General features: G+C 31.3%; 1 protein-coding gene across 1 annotated transcript; it reads right to left on the minus strand.

Annotated features, from left to right (window-relative positions):
* Window positions 1-226: 226 nt before the first annotated feature.
* Window positions 227-18,087, minus strand: LOC133782175 (putative inactive cadmium/zinc-transporting ATPase HMA3). The gene is made up of 9 exons (XM_062221387.1): window positions 17,766-18,087; window positions 4,006-4,266; window positions 3,577-3,674; window positions 3,201-3,456; window positions 2,965-3,102; window positions 2,202-2,529; window positions 1,868-2,070; window positions 1,580-1,782; window positions 227-1,378 (listed from the first exon to the last, which is right to left on the minus strand). Exons 1-9 carry the CDS (start codon window positions 17,962-17,964, stop codon window positions 227-229), a joined length of 2,838 nt encoding a protein of 945 aa, XP_062077371.1. The 5' UTR covers window positions 17,965-18,087.
* Between the last annotated feature and the right edge of the window lie 706 nt (window positions 18,088-18,793).

The raw sequence follows: 18,793 nt of genomic DNA on the forward strand, positions 1-18,793 counted from the left end.
AGGTCAAGAATTTGTTGCTTTATAAACTCATCCCTTCTATACCGTTTATGTTTTGAATTTAATACATAATATGATGTTTCATGTGGATACCTGATGCCTGATTGGATTTTCATTTTTAAAAAAGATGAAACAAAAAAAAAACTTTCTTATTTTTGTACAGGCATTTTACAGAATTTGATGTCAATGTACAGAATAACACCAATCACAGGACGCAGGTTAACACCACCTACTCAATGACAATGTCTAACAAGTTTCCACCACCAGAACTAGTCCCGTGTTCATATTTAACACAACACCGCTCCCTGGATTGCTTACAGCACCCTCCAATCTTTGTACTCTTCGGATTAATTTCTGATATGCTGGCTGCAACACCAGTCCCAAATTGGTCACGTTTACTAAAACATTGGTTCTCCATCTGCTTGCAGCAATCATCAGTTTCCATCTTCTTTGATCTTTTATAGGCATCAGTTACTTTCGCTTCCACAAAGTTAGTACCCCATGCAATATCAATGGCTTCACAATAGTTCAACTCATCAGGAGCCCCATCAGTTTTCTGGCAACATTGTGAACTTCTGTTTATCATTCTAACCGTATCCTTTTCCTTGCAGCAAATTTGTATATCAGACTTAGAGCAGCATTGACTGTCATTTTTCTGGCAAGTATTTTGTTCCGAATATGACTTGTTTGAGCTTCCAACGTTTATGACCTTGTCACTACTTTTATCAGTGCATTTCTTTGCTCTGCAAACCTGTTTGCTGCTTTCACCTTGCCTGCAAATCGGGTCTAAGGTTTTCACCTCAAGTGTGGTTTTGTTGCAGCATTCGCTGTTACAATCCTTTGTCTCTAGGAGCCCATATCCTCTATTATTCTTCAAGCGACTTTCCCTTTCATTGTTTTTACATGACAGCGAAGAGAAAGTCCCATACTCAGACCTGGTAAGGCCTCCATCACGGTTTGGGGTGTCTTTCAGAAGTAGCATACTATTAAGAATTACAACTAAGCATGTCCCAACATCAGTTAGAACAGCTGCCCAAACAAGAGGATAGCCTGCAAATGCTAATACTAGTATAATACTTTTGGTAGTAATGGAGATAAGGACATTCTCAATCAGCTTTCTGAAGGTTCTTTTTGCAAGACGAATGGCAATTGGAATCTTCCGGATGTCATTTGACATGAGAACTATATCTCCTGTCTCCATAGCTAATGTTGAACCAGAAATTCCCATAGATATGCCAATATCAGCCATAGCCAGTGCAAGAGCATCGTTTATTCCATCTCCTATCATTGCTGTAGGCCCATCCTTTTTAAACTCTTGGATGAATTTTGCTTTCTCCTCAGGCAGAAGTTCAGCATGGATGATGTCTAGAGACCGGTCCAACTGAACACAAACTGAGCCAATTAATATAGCATCAAACTCATTTGTAGGTGCAGTAAGCCAATGAAGATTAAATATTTAATCAGAGTAAGTGACATAAATCCATAAATATTTAAATGTCAAAAAAAAAATTTGGGGGAGAAAAATCCCAAAGAGTTAAGTTGGATAATTGGAAAATATTAACTTTAGTAAATAGATCTGCACCTGATCCCATGCAAGCATGGCTGCTGCATTACTATCCCCTGTAAGCATGACAGGTCTAATGCCTAGTTCCTTCAGCTCTTCAATGGCCTCTGCGGCCCCAGATCGACATGTATCGGAGAGACCAAATCTTCCAACCAGAGTTGCTCCACAGAATATGTAGCCATTTGTTTTTCCACTTGTTTGTTGGATAGCATCCAATGAAGCTAAAAGTTAAACTACATAGAATCAAATTTTTATCTTAAAGCTAGAAATATAAAATATAAAAATCAAAACAGAAGATAGACAGACTTCTTTGGCAACCAGCTCTTAGACCAATTCTCCAGTTTCCTATGTAGATATCTTTTCCGTCAATTTTCCCAAAGACTCCTTCCCCTGGAAAGGTTTGAAAGTTGTCCACATTTTCGGGTTTTGATTCTATGGAGTGTAAACTTCCATAACCAACTAGTGCAGCTGCCATTGGGTGACTTGATTTACTCTCAATGCTAGAAACCCTTCACAATTTCAATAACATGTATCAGTTTCCATACTCTTCAATGATGCAAACTCTTCCGATTACAAATAGCAGTTTCTATTTCTTTCTAATTTCATCAAAGGACTATATCAATCAAGTGAGAAAACTTACCAACAAAGCAATGTATTGAGGCTGATTTCATCACTTATAGACTGAAAATCGATCACCATAAACTCACCCCTTGTTAGTGTCCCAGTTTTATCGAAAGCTACTGTGTTGATCTTTGCAAGAAGTTCAAGATAATCTCCACCTTTGATTAGAAGTCCAGTCGTGGCGGCTTTTGAAAGTGCACAGAAAATTGTCACAGGTGTGGAGATGACAAGTGCACATGGACATGTACTTACAAGAACAACCAGAGCCAAGTGAAACCAGTACTCTAAATCTGGGACTCTTAGTGCAGCTGGAACAACAGCAAAACCGGCTGATATTATCATAACAACTGCACAAGTCACAAAAGATGAAAGGTAAACAACGATTAGATGAACAATAAACAAAAAGTAAGTACATTTAACTAAAATTTGACAAGAGTACTGCGACTTCATTTATCTTTGAGAGATAATCAAAGATAAGTCTCTTGGCTATTAGCAAGAGCTAATAAGCACAGGTTATGCATGATAGCCATGCAACATTTAAATGCTGTTTGGTTTAATATTCTAAGCAATTTCTTGCTCTTTAGGCCAAAGCATTTCGCGACTCTGGGAAAGGCAAGATATACCTTGTTCTCAAAGTTTCCCAATTTATTTTTTCTATATTTTAACGAGGGTAAAAAAAATTAATTGGTGTAGTTCTCACCAACAAAGTTGCAGTTTGGTTGAGACTTGAAAAGGTCACTATTTTGGCACTGAAATTTCAAAAAGAGTGGGGAGCAACTTACTTGGAATATAGTACTTTGCACACTCGTCTATAAATCTTTCTGCTCGTGACTTTTTTTTAAGTGCCTCTTCGACAAGCTTCGTCATTCTTGCCACCACAGAGTCTTTGGCCAAGGCAGTAGTTTTCACACTAACATAGCCTTGTAAATTGTCAAAGAAGATATCTCAAAACTTAAAACACAAAAATGTCATCATTTTTTCTGAAATAAAAGTGATGCAAAGGATTCAAATGGCAAACCGTTTAGATTTATGGTGCCTGCCCAAACAGTAGAATCCAGTTCTTTGGTAACTGGAAAGGACTCACCAGTCATCAATTTCTCATCAACTTCACATTTTCCTTCAACAACGATTCCATCAATTGGAATTGCCTCACCAGCCTTGACTGCTAGGATAGTGTTCAACTTAACGGCATTGACGTCAACTTGCTCTCCTGCTTTAGCTATTGTAGCTTTCTGAGGAGCCATGCTTGTTAAAACTTCCATGGCAGCCATAGCCTGTCATGTGTGAAACATTTGAAAAAAAACACACCAGAAATTAAAAAGGCTATGTATGGCCACAGCGCATTTCAAAATAAAGAGATACAGAGGTATGAATGTCTGGTTCCATTTAAATACCTCGTGACTGGCTTTTGATTCAAGCCACTGAGCAATGGAGAACAGAAAGACAATTGTTCCAGCTTCCCAATAATCTTGTAAAGCAAGAGTACCTACCACTGTATTGTATCAAATGAAATATGTCTTAGTTAGCATTCTTTTGTTAATTTTTTATTATCACTGTCTAAATACTTGTGTTCAATTCAGTTATGATCTGTTTCTATGCTTCTGCTGTACATTGTGGTGCATGCAAACAATACAATTACAAATTTACATGTGTATGTTCTTCTGAAAAGAACAATATAAAACTAAGATACTGCACAAGGAACACCCAAACCCAATGAACAAAATTGATACATTCATATTAAATCAAATTGGGTTCTTTTATGTTCTTTAACCACACATGCAAATAAAAAAGTTTTTGGGATTTGAGTAGAAACATTTGCATACCTGCCAATAGAACAAGAATGTTTATATTAAGTGTGAGGTTCCAAATGGACGTAAAACTTCTGATAATAATGGAGGGAGCACCAATGAGAACAGAGCCAAGGGCCAACCACTCCAAGGGTTGATATACAGACTTCAAAAACGACATAGCAAGTAATAATCCACATGCCATGACCGATGGGGCTGGCCATTTCTTCTTTAAGTATTTTTCATTTCCTTTCGGTTTAACAGTAGCTTCCAACCTTGCCTTGTTCAAGGCTTCGACTGCCATTTTAACATACAACACAATACAGTACGTTATAATAATATTAAAAAAACCATACTAAATACAAAAAAGAGTAAGAAAGATATCACTATAAGATGTAGGTCTTCCAAATAATAGTAAAAAATTAATTTACAATGAGACAATGTCTTTCCTTTTATTAGACTTAATAATTAGATATTGAGAATTCGTTGTTCAGAGAAAACCAATAGAGAGATTTTGCAATAATAATAAATAATAATTAAGAGAATAAAATAATTATAAGTTTTTTATGTTTTAAAAAATTATTAAAATGAATGTCTTAAAAACAATTATTATCAATTTTAAATTTTTTGACTATTTACAGTAGAATAGTTAGAATTTAATAAGTATTAGTTGTTGTATAATTATTAAATAGATATTGGGTCAAAGAAAAATTCGTGTTCAGTGTCGCTTTTAATCTGAACCTTCTAGTTTGATTATCTTTTGATCTTATAGTTAATATGAGTTGGAATGAGTGTCGCCTTTAATCTGAACCTTCTAGTTTGATTATCTTTTGATCTTAAAGTTAATATGAATTGGAATGAGTTAATATTATTTGTTCTTGTAATATATAATAATTTGTATGGGTAAATTTGGAGAGAAAGTGTAACCAACTACTATATAGCAATGCAGGTACTTGTCATTTGAAATGATGTTTGTCAATATTTTTTTATTGAAATTGGCACCCAAAGATGAATAACCGCCTTTCACGTTCTCTTCTCATTTTTACTCTACGTTAGTTTGATTATCTCTCATTTGTATCTTTATTACGAAAAAAAGAAGGAAAAAAAATATCTCATTTTCCTTAAAAAAAATTTGAGTTTTTTTTATTTTATTTATGAGGGGCTAAATCAGGTGACTTTGAAGGGTTTCTGAGTATATGATCAAGCATCTGTTGGGTTTTTTTTAAGGATTAATTACATCTCCCATTGTAATTTAAAAAAAAAAAATCGTTTTATACGGCATGTTAAACAAATTACAAAAATACGGTAGTGTAACTCATTGGCCGTACTTCTTCTAGGCTTCATGGAGTACCATGGACATTTTTTAGTACTCCAGATCTTCAAAACACTTCTGTAATGAATGGAGAGGTTCATTAAAAACAGACTCCACATAAATCCTTTCTAATATTATCTTTGGAAATTAATAAAGTAGATTAATTTATTTTTATTTAAAATGAATATATTTATTAATATTTATACAATTACTCAAAAAATAAATATTTATACAAATTACAATATGCACTTAATTAAAATTAATATTAATAACTATATATTACAATATATAGTTAAAGTTTCAAGTTTTGTTACAAAAATATATTTAAAGTTAAAAAATTAGTTTTGTAAATCTTTGTAATAATCATGTTAAATAAATTTATAAATATTTATGTAAATGTGAGTTACAAAAATAAACTTTTTAGTTGTGAAATTAGTTTTGTAAATTGTTGTTACAAAAATGTAAAACTTGTTTAAAAAAAATATTGTATTTCACCACTACATTTAATAAAGTGTTTTATAAATAATGAATATCTTAAATTTGTATTTTTAAGTTGTATAGCATACATATGATGGTTCATGTAATTTTTTGGTACAATATTGTAATAATATAGAAAAATATAATATTTTTATGTATATTTTGTTTATGATTTCTTAACTATAAAATATTTTCGTAAATATTAGTTACAAAAATATATTTCTTAGTTGTAAAACTAGATTTGTAAACTATTGTTACAAAAATAAAAAATTTAGTTACAAATTTGTTTGTAAGTTTTATCTACAAAAAAACAAAAAAAAAAAATCTACAATTCTATAACGGATTTTGTAAATATTATTTACAAATACGTAACAGATATTTACAAATTTGTAACAGATATTTACTAGTTTGTCAACGTTGTTCACAAAAAATTGTATTTTACAGCTTTTATTTATGATTTTGCCACTCCGTATTTACAATTTTGCCATTCCGTGTTTTTATTCAAAAATTCCGTATTTTTGTAATACACCGTATTTTTCAGATTTTTTTTAACTTTTAGTGCATTTTTGTAGATTAACTTCCTGGAATGGCCAAAAATATCTTATCACTTTTATAGACGAATATTTTCGTTATGAGTACTTATACTTAATCCATAAATTGTCACAATCCTTGGATGTTTTCAAGGCTTCAAAGCCGAAGTTGAAAATTAACTAAGTGGGAAGATAAAAGCTGAAAAATTTGACTGTGGTGGTGAATACTATGATAGATATGACAGGTGAACAACGTCCAAGACCTTTTGCCAAGTTCTTAGAGGAATGCGAAATCATCTTGCAATAAAAAATGCCAGGGAAACCTCGCAATAATGGTGTTGTTGAGAGACGAAAAAAAATGCTTAAGGACATGGTAATAAGTATGATTAGTCATTCTTCTTTACCAAAATCACTATGGAGAGAGGCACTTAAGACTGCAGCCTACATACTGAACATAGTACCTAGCAAGGCAGTAGCTAGAACCCCTTACAAACAATGAACAAGCAAAACGCCTAGTATTAAACACACATTTTAGGTTGTCCAGCTGAGGCAAGGCCTTATAGGTTGCATGAAAACAAACTGGACTCAAGAATAGTTAGTTGCTATTTTGTTGGGTATCCTAAATGGTCAATTGGTTTTAACTTTTATGATCGCTCAACTAAGTCCTTTTTTGAGGCGGGATATACGAGGTTTCTTGAGGATGTTGTGTTTGAGGGGGGAGATAAAGTTAGGAATGTTGTATTCGAAGAGGAATCTATTCATTTACTCAATGTTGTTATTGATAATGATCAACCTATTGACATTGTTCAAGACACAATTCAAGACAACAATGAGGATTTACCTATGGAACTCCCTACTCAAAATAAAGAGGTTGCTCTAGAGGAGCAAACCCAACAACCTCAAGAGGAAGTGCCACTAAGGTGATCACTAGAGAGAAAAGAAGTGCAATTTCAAGTGATTACATTGTATTTCTTCAAGAGCATGAGTTTGACATAAGGATAATGGAAGATGATCCAATCAACTTCTAACAAGTCAAGCAAAGTGCTAATTTTCAAAAGTGGATTGATTCCATGAATGATGAGATGAAATCCATGAAATACAATGACATTTGGGATCTTATCAAGTTTCCTTGAAGGTGTGAGGCCCATTGGTTGCAAAGGGATATTTAAAACCAAAAGGGATACTAAGGGCAACATTGAGAGGTATAGAGCGCGTCTTGTCGCCAAGGGTTTTACTCGAAAGGAAGGTATTGACTATAAAAAAAACTTTTTCTCTAGTATCATCGAAAGATTGTTTTAGTAAAATAATGGCACTTGTAGCTCATTTTGACTTAGAGCTACACCAGATTGATGTTAAGACAACTTTTGTCAATGGTGACATTGAGGAAACCATATATATGACACAACCAAAAATCTTTGTATCAGGTGATCCAAAGTATATTGTTTGCAAACTTAAAAGATCCATGTACGATTTTGGGGTCAATGCAGTTGATGATTGTGTATATCACAAGTTTTGTGGGAGAAAATTAATCTTGCTTGTGCTCTATGTTGATGACATACTATTGGCTAGTAGTGATATAGGCTTGTTGCATGAAACCAAGAGATTTATGACAAAGCATTTTGAAATGAAAGGTCTTGGTGACACCTCCTTTGAATTAGGAATTAAGATACACCGAGATTGCTCTCAGGGTGTCCTTGGGTTATCACGAAAGAGATATATTGAGAAGGTACTTGCTAGATTTGGCATAAAAGATTGTGCAAAAGGAGATACTCCTGTAGCCAAAGGAGACAAGTTTAGTCTCAACCAATGCCCCATGAATGAAATTGAAAGAAAATATATGCAAAAGATTCATTATGCTTCGACTGTTGGGAGTCTTATGTATGCTCAAGTATGTACGTGTCCAGATTTGGTGTACATAGTGGGTATGTTGGGCAGATACTTAAGTGACCCTAGGATGGATCATTGGAAAGAAACAAAACAGGTTATGAGGTACATACAAAGAACAAATGATTACATGCTCACCTTTCAAAAGTCCTAAAATGAGTATTCTGACTCCAATCTTGCGGGTTACCAAGATACTAAAAGATCCTCTTCTGGTTATGTATACATGTTGTCTGGAGGAGCTATATTCCGAAGAAGTGCTAAGGAGTCACTCATAGCTCCTTCTACCATGGCCGCATAGTTCATAGCTTGTTATGAGGCAACCAATCATGTGATATGACTGTGAATTTTTCACTGGGTTGCGAGTTGTGGATGGAATTGAAAGACCACTAAAGATTTATTGTGACAATCTATCACCAGTTATATATTTGAATAACAATAGAAGCTCACCAAAGTCTAAACACATAGACATTGAGTTTCTAGCTGTTAAAGAGAGAGTTTAGAGTAAGATATTGTTTATTGAGCATATAGGAAAAAACTTAATGCTAGTAGATCCACTAACCAAAGGTTTGTAACCCAAGGTCTTTTATGGGCATATTGCACACATGGGTGTTGTTTATTTGATGATATGAAATTTTAGTGGGAGTTTGTGTTCTATATTTAGTTATTTTGATTGACAATATTATACTACTTTATGTATGTTCACTTTTCTCTATAATAAAGTTGATGGTTTTATTATCTTCATTGCTCTTAATGTGTTATTTTTCAATTGAGGTTTGACATAAAGTTTGAAAGATTGGGGATTGATCTCACTAAGGAATAAATGACCAACTGGAAATAGGCATGATTATGTTCACATTGTATGTGATTTCCAGTTACACATCCATACTTGATCTATGTCGTTGAATATATTTGATATGGTAATCATTGATGGATCGAGTTACGATAAATGTAACAAATGTTGCTTTGGTCTCATATTGGTATGGCAGATGGGCCAGATCGATTAAAGAAGTTGTTATTAAGAATAATTAGCAAGTTTGTGCACACCTAAGGTTATCAAATGTAATTGTCTTTGAGATTAATCTGTAGCCCAAGTGGGAGATTGTTAGGTTAATTAAGACAATTTTAATTGAGCTAATATTCTAAATTAGGCCAACTAAGTGTTCTAATTAAATAAGCCCAATTAAATATGTTATGTGGTATGGGCTTTGTAATGTATAATACCCAATAGGTAATAAGGTTCAAATTAGATACTATATAAGGAATACTATAGGGTTTGGTCTTTGAGACTAATCTCTAATCACCTATCCTCCTCTATTCCCATCAATTGAGTGAGACCCGTAGAGAGAAAAGTCTAGTTTGTAGAAGACCATAAACCCATAATTTTTTCTCATATCCAACATCATGGAATCATGTATCATTATTTTATTGGTTTATTGTGCAATCTTGATATTTGACATAAGTCTAAGATCTATGCATATTTAGATTTAGTCCCAATAACATCATCTCGAAATTTTCCAGTAGTTTCTCATACTTTTTTTTGGGTATCATTTCGTTATTTTCTTCAAGCGTCATTTCTACTTTCTCTATTAGTTTCTCGAGTATCATCTCGACAAATTATTTAAGGCAAGCTAACGATCTTGTTTATTGTACAATATCAAAGATGGTTTTTTTGGACATTTCTTTACATGAAACCCCTAAAGGGTATTTATTGTTGTACCAAGTTTTAATTTTTTGTTATGTAATGTTGTTTTGTGTTTGTCTTGTTTATGTTGTGGTCTTTCGGTACTAGGTTTATGAATTAATTTTAGCATGGATGGATAGGTGGTGAGAATTTTGCGGACCTGACTTTTAATTTTGAGTTTTTAAGAAGGAGCATAGTTTTAAATTCAAGGTTTGGGTTGGTTTGTTCAATGGTGCGAGATAGTGTTATCATAGGATTGCATAGATTACTTGAGAATGAGGAATTTATGTTCAATATTAAAATTTTAATCACAATAATGTTTTTGATGTGAGTGTTGATCACATTGTAGGTCATATTTTAGGGTTTATCCTGAGTTGTTAAGAAGGAACATAATTTTAAAGTCAATTATTCGTTTGTGTTTGTTTGTTTAATGGTGTGAGATATTGTCACCATAGGATTTCATAGGTTGCTTGAGAATGGCGAATTTTTGTTTAAGATTGTTGGGAAGATATGTATACCATATACGTTTATCATGTCTAACAGAGTTGTGATTTAGATCGAAAATAGAGCAATATGCTCGGAGAATGAGTATTGACATTGATAGAAATGTGTTCGACTAAAGTAGATTTACATAGCTGTTTTTTTTTTTGAAGTTTTTGTTTATATATTTACCTTGTAAATGTTTGATTGCAATTTGACATTTGTTCACTGTTTCATATGTTTAAAACTTGATGATGTCGGTGACTTTTAGATTAAGGAAGGACTCAGGGAATGAAAAATCCAATGAAGCGTTCGCCGAGCATGAATAAAGGCGAAGAAAAAGCTGTAAGTAATTTTTTTTTAGAAAAAAAATTAGACAAAGTTATATTCCAAAATTTGATGCATCCCCAATGCCAAATTGGTGATGTATTGCTAAATATAGCTCACTCTACAAAAGAGTTTCTCCAATGGTGTGCCAAAAGCTGGTACATATTAAAAGTTGTATCATATTTGACACACAATATAGCGTGATGCATATTTTGTATCACCATAAATCCTGTATTTTATTTATTTACTTTTATATCTTTTTTTATTATTTTAGTATTATCTTTATATATTAGCATTAAATGCTACAATTTTTACCTTATTATTTTATTATTATCTTTAACTATCAATAATAAAATATAAAATAATTTTTTTTTTTTTTTTATATTTTCAATAACTATCAAATATTGATTTTTTGTGCAAAATATAACACAATATTTACATCTCCCATTCAAGATTTTCTTAACTTGTTTTTTTTTATGCAGGAGGAAAGTTTTCACAAGCACAATTCATGGTGCAAGAAGAAGCTAGTAATAATGTCGATGTTGAGGATAAGAAGAATGAGTACTTAGTACACAGTGGAATTAATTGCCAATGCTCGGGTAACAAGCTTAGCACAGTTGTCGCCTCAATGAATGAAGCTTGCACGATTGTTGGGGCTTGATGATGTTTCATATGTATATAGTTACGTATTTGATTAAAAAAATTCTATGAGAAACATAACTTTGTCCATATGAAATATAATATTTTTCATTTGATTCATGTTATATTATATATATAAGATGATATTTAGAGTAAATAATGTGACAATGTGTGTCACATAGTATAACACAAAATAAAAGTTACATTTTTGGATAATGTGAATATTCAAATATGTAACATATTTGGAGTTACAAATTTAGTTACAAATTTGTAACCTCCAAATATTACCCAATAATGTGTAGATTTGATGTTACACATTTTGATTTGAATTTATCAAAGCCATTATGTAATATGGATGTTGGAGACATGTTTTTAACTCCCATTACGTGTATGGAGGTTTCAAAATCATGTGAGAAAGGGTTTGAGAAGTTTTGGAAAAATTGAATTTTTGGAGGCTGAAATTGTCTGTGGCAGCGGCCAATGATTATCCCTGGCCGTGGCCTGGGAGACAGAGGCCAGTGGCCGCGGCCAGGAACATCTCTGGCCGCGGCGAGGGACGCTGGCAGCCAACTGCAACTTATTTTTTTCCATCTTGAACGGTTCTAACACCTCATGTAACTTCCAAAACTCTTTTTTAATTCCATATACATCCAATTAAACATTGGTAACAACCATGGGGTTGGTAGAATTTAAAATTTGAAGGGTGTCTCAAAACTCTATAAATAGGATCCTATTGCTCACTTGTAAGAGACACAATTTCTATCCACTAGAGCACTTGGCTAGAAATTCACCAAAGAGGCTTGATTATTCCAGAGAGATATTTCTATTTGTGAGAGTTCCCTTAGTGCTTGAGATAGGGAGAAATAAGCTTTTGGACAAAGGTTGTAAACCTTGTTCAAGTTGGTAATCCCCAATGCTCTTCACTTTGGCTGTGTGAGTGAGAGAGCTTTATTTCTTGTTCTTGTTCTTTATTATTTCTCCTATTGTTCTTTTGTCATCTTTGTTCTATTTCCTCTTTATATTTAGTTGTATCTTTTTCACACCTTTTGCTTTATTACTTCTAGTTTATTTGTAACTTTTGTCATAGAGTGGTTATTTCTTCTATTATCTTCTTCTACATATTTCTATATTTACTTGTAATTTTTGTTATTGAGTTGTAATCTTATTTAATCAATCACCTTGTCATTTGTATTATTTTTCTTAGAGTTGTAATAGTCCTACTATTTCCATTGAGGCAATATAATTATCTGTAACAATCAAAAGCTTATCCCTTGTTTGTTTCAATAGAATGATAAACAATCATGATCATGAATCAAGACCTAGTGAAGTTGGGTAGTTTGTTAGATCCAACATTTAAAAGGTAGTAAGACAAGATAAGTGTAAAAGGTATGAACAATTTTTTATATAATAGTAATAAGATTGTATAAGCATTCTTTCATATGCTGATATATGAATAAGTGTGTAGTTGTTAACATGTTAACATAATATGAGATACATTGTGACATAGTTGACACATCAATTTGTGAAAGTTAATGTGTACTTAGAAGTGAACTTTTGACATGATTTTCATAATATAGGGATTGTAAAACTTATGTGTATGCTATAGGTGAGATAGTTATACATTGATATGAAAATAATATTTTGAGATTTTACAAAACATGATAATTTCGTAGTTTTGACATGCTTATATATTGCTGTTGTGAGACCATCTCCAATGGGAGATGTAAATAGTGTGCTATATTTGGCACAAAAAGTCAATATATTATATATTTAGCACAATTTTTAGCATTATGCTCCAATGCACAATTGTAAAAAATGTTGTAAAATTTAATAATTCATTAATGTTAATTTGATATTTATTAAAAATATACAAAAAAAAAAAAAATTTCTTTATATTTTATTGTTGATAGTATAAGATAATAATAAAATCATAAGGTAAAAAATAAAGCATTTAATGCAAATAGATAAAAATAATACTAAAATAATATAAATGACATAGAAGTAAATAAAAATATAGCATTTATGGTGATGCAAAATATGCACCATGCTATATTATGTGCCAAATTTAGTACAACTTTTGGCACACCATTTAGAGAATTTTTTTTGTAAAGTGAGCTATATTTTAGCAATGCATCACCAATTTGGCACTTCATTGGAGATGCTCTGAATCAATAGAATATATCAATATGTAGATATGAGAATTTGTATGATATTTGTTATATACTTACAATAAAATTATGTGATTCAAAAGACATATTAATATGATGATAGATACATGGTGATAACTTATGTGAAATTACATTGAGACATAATTATGATAATATATAAAAGTATATTGATATAGACATATGAATTATCATGATTTTATGGTGTGCCATATAATATGATTATTAATGTGATTAGTAACCATTTATTTGGTAAATATAAAAATAATTTGATAAATTAAAATTTCTCATTTAAGTGTTGAGCATCTCAACTTATGAGATAAGAAAAGATGAACCATATGGGGTTACATATTTTATTGGAAGTGTTTTGCTATTGCATGAAAAATGGATCAAGGTGGACTAAAAATTATGGGATAACATATTGACCCATAAGGCTTGGAGTCTAAAGTGTGGGCACACGAAAATATTTGAGAAATATTTAGTGACAATAATTCTTAAATATTCAATGTCTCAATGAGGAGACATTACAAAATTGGAGACATAATTTTGAATCTTTACACCAATAATGAATAGATTAAAGAGAATTTTATTCATTTTGGAATAAAGATGGTGATATATTAAAATTATCTCAATGAGGAGATAATTTTAAAGTAAACCATGAGTAATAAAAGCATTTAAATAAATCAACGAGGTTTATTTTCTTTAATTTAAGTGTTTAAAATTGACATCTTCAAATTGATTTTGATGAGAAAATCAATGAATGTCAATATAGTGTTTTCAAAAGAATCTCAAAGAAACTCTTAGAAAATGCACAAAAGTTGTTCAAGTTATTTTGAGATTATTTAGATAACTAAAAGAGAAAATTAGTGATTATTTAGTTGAGAGATTTTCACATGGTATTTGTGTTCACATATTCTAATTTTTGTGAAATATATAAAAGAAGACAACCAAGTGAATGTTGCTTTCAAAGAAGTGTGTCTTGTTTTAGCAAGTAAATAAATCAAAATAAACAAACATTGAGGTTTTGTTTATCTTGTAATATTGAGAATTTATCATGTGGTTTAAAAGACTCATGATAAGCTTTAGAAATTGTAAGTCTAGATTTATCTTGAAAGATAAAAGACTAAATGGAAATAAAGAGATTTCTATTTAAAATGATATTTTTACTCTACGTGAGAAATGTGGGGGTGATGCTCCAAAGTTAAATAAATTTATTTTGTTGATAATAATTGATTAATTTGATCATCCTATCAAATAAGTGATTTGGAATTCCACATTTTAAATTACTTTGGCTATATGGGTATAGAAGGAATAAATCTAGACATGCTTGATGTCTAAAGTTATTATTTGTAAAATATTTGATTCAAGAAGGAATCAATTTAAAACATAAAGGAGAAATTTAGAAACAAAGAGGTTTCTAGAATTAATATTCAAGAAAAATGTTTATCTTGGATATTGAAGTGTAAAATAGTGGAGGTGTTAACTATGATCAAACTCATTATTTTAAGGTGTAACTATTTTATCAAACTATAGCTTGCAACAATGTTTGAATAAAATAATGTGAGAATGATTAAGTATGCACACATGAGAAAAGAAACAACCCAATTGGAATCATTTCTACATCTTAAGGGATGGGGCTTATACTCCCTAAAGAGATTCACGGTTGATGGTAACCTATCTTAATACTAGTAACCAATCTAGTATTAGATTCCATAGGTAATAATAAGTCAATAAAGTGAATAATAATAGTACTCAAATTTTGTCCCATCTGAGATTTGAGTACTAGAGTGTTACCAAAATGAGGGTTGAAACCGAAAGATGTTTTAATAGAACTCAGTCTTGAAAAGACAAGTATTTTAGGGTAAAAAATACTGTAAGAGTTCTACCTATATAAGCCTAGGGGTGGTGCCACCCCTCATGAGAATTGAGAGTCATTCTCAAGAAAAATCTATGATTGAAATGTGCACGTAGCTATTAACGGTGCAAAAGAGAGACATTGACGTCTCAAGTGAATAAAGTAAATGTGTGTGTTATAACTGGTTTGTTATCAATGAATAACAGTTCAATGCTTCGACAACCAAAATTTCAACAAACTTTGTGATAATTACACTAAGGTAAAATTCAAGTCGAAATACATTTTACTTTATGTACTAATGCAAATGTTTTATAGAGAGTAATTATTTAATCAAGTTGAGGAATATTATATTTTAGATATACTGTTGATTTATTAAATAAGTGTTACAATAGCGAACTATTTAATCTAGTGGAGGAATGTTACATTATTTATATAATATTATATTCAGATTAAATAATGTGACAATGTGTGTCACATATTGTAACATACAAAATGAGAGTTACATTTTTGGATAATGTAAATATTCAAATATGTAACATATTTGGAGTTACAAATTCAGTTACAAATTTGTAACCCCAAAATATTACCCAATAGTGTGTAAATTTGATGTTACACATTTTGATTTGAATTTATCAAAACCATTATGTAATATGGCTGCTGGAGACATGTTTTTAACTCCCATTAGGTGTATGAATGCTACAAAATCATGTGAAAAATGGTTTGAGACGTTTTGGAAAAGCTGAATTTTTGGAGGCTGAAATTGCTTGTAGCCGCGGCCACTAATTATCCCTAGCTGCGGTCTGGGGGACAGAGGCTAGTGGCTGCGGTCAGGAACATTTTTGGCTGCAGCGAGGGACGCTGACAACCATCTCTAACTTATTTTTCCATCTTGAATGGTTCTAACACCTCATGTAACTCCTAAAACTCATTTTTAATTCCATAAACATCCAATTAAACATTGATAACAACCATGAGGGTTGATGAAATTTGAAATTCAAAGGGTATCTCAAAACTCTATAAATAGGATCCTATTGCTCACTTGTAAGACATGCCATTTCTATCCATTAGAGCACTTGGCTAGAAATTCACCATAGAGGCTTGATTATTTCAGAGAGCTATTTCTATTTGTGAGAGTTCCCTTAGTGCTTGAGATAGGGAAAATAAGCTTTTGGACAAAGGTTATAAACCTTGTTCAAGTTGGTGATCTCCAATGCTCTTCACTTTGGTTCTGTTAGTGAGAGAGCTTTATTTCTTTTTCTTGTTCTTTATTATTTTTTCTAGGGAATATACTCATTTGGTACCTATGTTTTTGCAAAATATCATTTTGGTACCCTATGTTTTCAATAATGCTCATATGGTACCCTGTATTTTAAAATCGTACATATTTGGTACCCTAAACTCAGATTTGATAGATAAAATTTTGTCAATATGATCAAACTGTCTTCAGTTATATGTAATTATGTAATTAAATTTAAATTTGTAACTTACATAATTGACAACAGTTTGATTAAATTGACAAAATTTTATCTATCAAATCTGAGTTTATGGTACCAAATATGTACGATTTTAAAATACAGGGTTCCATATGAGCATTATTGAAAATAGAGGGTACCAAAATGATACTTTGCAAAAATATAGGGTACCAAATGAGTATATTCCCTTTTTTCTATTGTTCTTTTGTCATCTTTCTTCTATTTCTTCTTTATATTTAGTTGTATCTTTTTCACATCTTTTGCTTTACTCCTTGTAGTTTATTTGTAACTTTTGTCTTAGAGTTGTTAATGCTATTTCTTCTATTATCTTCATCTACAAATTTCTACATTTACTTGTAATTTTTATCATTGAATTATAATCTTATTTAATCAATCACCTTGTCATTTGTATTATTTTGCTTAGAGTTGTAATAATCTTACTATTTTCTATTGAGACAATATAATTATCTTCTAACAATTCATCATTTTGTGCATTTGATAGTGATTAATTACAAACAATTACGCGACAACACAATTGTTTTTTCATCTTCATATCGAAGAACTGTTTATATATACTCAGCCGGCCATCTCAGCAAGGTTTTCAACCACTTTCTCTTTCTATACTCCTATATATGAGCTAATTTATTTACTAGATACCCAATCTATTAAACTTTTACAAATAAATACTTTTTTTTTTGCTAGGAAAGCAACTTTTACTTACAAATTAATAGCGATTTGTTTTCCTATACTAACATAATTCCCTATGTACATATTTATTCATGTGACTTTGTAGATGTATGTTTGTACTTGGAAGAGGTTCTCAGTCGAATATCTTTAAACATACATAAGTTACTCAACCGTTATCTATTGGCAATATTTACCAAATCAAGAAACGAATATTAAAGAATATCACTATTTATTGTCAAAAGAAATACTAAATAACAATTTAATAAAAAAAAAGTTGGGCTACATACCAATCTGAGAATCGGAAAGGAGAAGGGAATCATGGAAAACAATGAGTGTTTTGGTTGGGACGATGACAGAAATGTGTTTGACTCCATTAAGAGGCTCAACAATTTTCTCAATCAGTGAAATTTCTGATGCACAGCAAAGTCCCAACACTTCAAAGTAGCTTTTCTTTATCATCATACTACTATCATCTTCATCACTCATCTTTAATTTCTCTGATTATGAAAAACACTAACATATGGATCAAGTTTATAAATGTTTCAAAAACTTGTTGACCACTTATGCTATGCTGCTACGATTGTATTTCTAATAAGAGTTGACTTTCGTTTTTTTTTTGTTTGACTGGTTCCTCCATATTTCATCACTTTGGTATCACGCAAATTTTCTAAAATAAATTGGAAATGTGAAATACACGAAAACTAAAAATTAATAGTTAGGTAGGTGACTCGTCTTTAATAAAATAATACATTCATGAATATGACGTTCTTTAATATAGAGAAATTGATTTTGTGACATAATAGAAGGATGGAAAGAGCCTGATCCAGAAGACGGTATCTTAGAAGTAACCTTTTTAAACAAAAAATTACCAAAGACTATGGGTGTATAATGGTAAACTGAAATAGCATCTTCAAGCTTAGAAATTAAAATAAGAAAATTTGAAATTAATTTAGGCAAAAGTTTGAAAAAAATAAATAATAACAAGAAATATTGTAGGACCAATAATTGCAGAAGAAATGCTTTCCAAATTCATTACCAAATTAATAGTTAGATTGTGTAAGTATGTGAGTGAGAAATGTTCAAATCTTCATTATATTATTAAAACATATATATTGGTTTCATTTCCCCAAGAATATAGTAACTGTGGAGATTGTTTCAGTTAGTTAAGTCCTTACCAACTCAACATATTGTTATATTAAAAGGCTTCAATTAGTTAAGTTAGTTGGCCAACACTTGTGATGCTTGCCCAACTATATATTGCAGTCAAAACAGCTCACTAAAGTTAAATTCTTTTATTTTTCGGTTGTATCAGAAA

This window comes from Humulus lupulus, chromosome 6 (assembly GCF_963169125.1).
Source record: "Humulus lupulus chromosome 6, drHumLupu1.1, whole genome shotgun sequence".
NCBI lineage: Eukaryota > Viridiplantae > Streptophyta > Magnoliopsida > Rosales > Cannabaceae > Humulus > Humulus lupulus.

Bases quoted from the DNA above. Each gene is read 5' to 3' on its own strand.
- LOC133782175 (XM_062221387.1), bottom strand. From the start codon at position 17,964: ATGAGTGATGAAGATGATAGTAGTATGATGATAAAGAAAAGCTACTTT. The intron at 2,530-2,964 runs GTAAGTTGCTCC...TGACTTGTGCAG, and splicing joins TGCAAAGTACTATATTCCAA to TTGTTATGATAATATCAGCC. The intron at 1,379-1,579 runs GTGCAGATCTAT...GTTTGTGTTCAG, and splicing joins CCATGCTTGCATGGGATCAG to TTGGACCGGTCTCTAGACAT.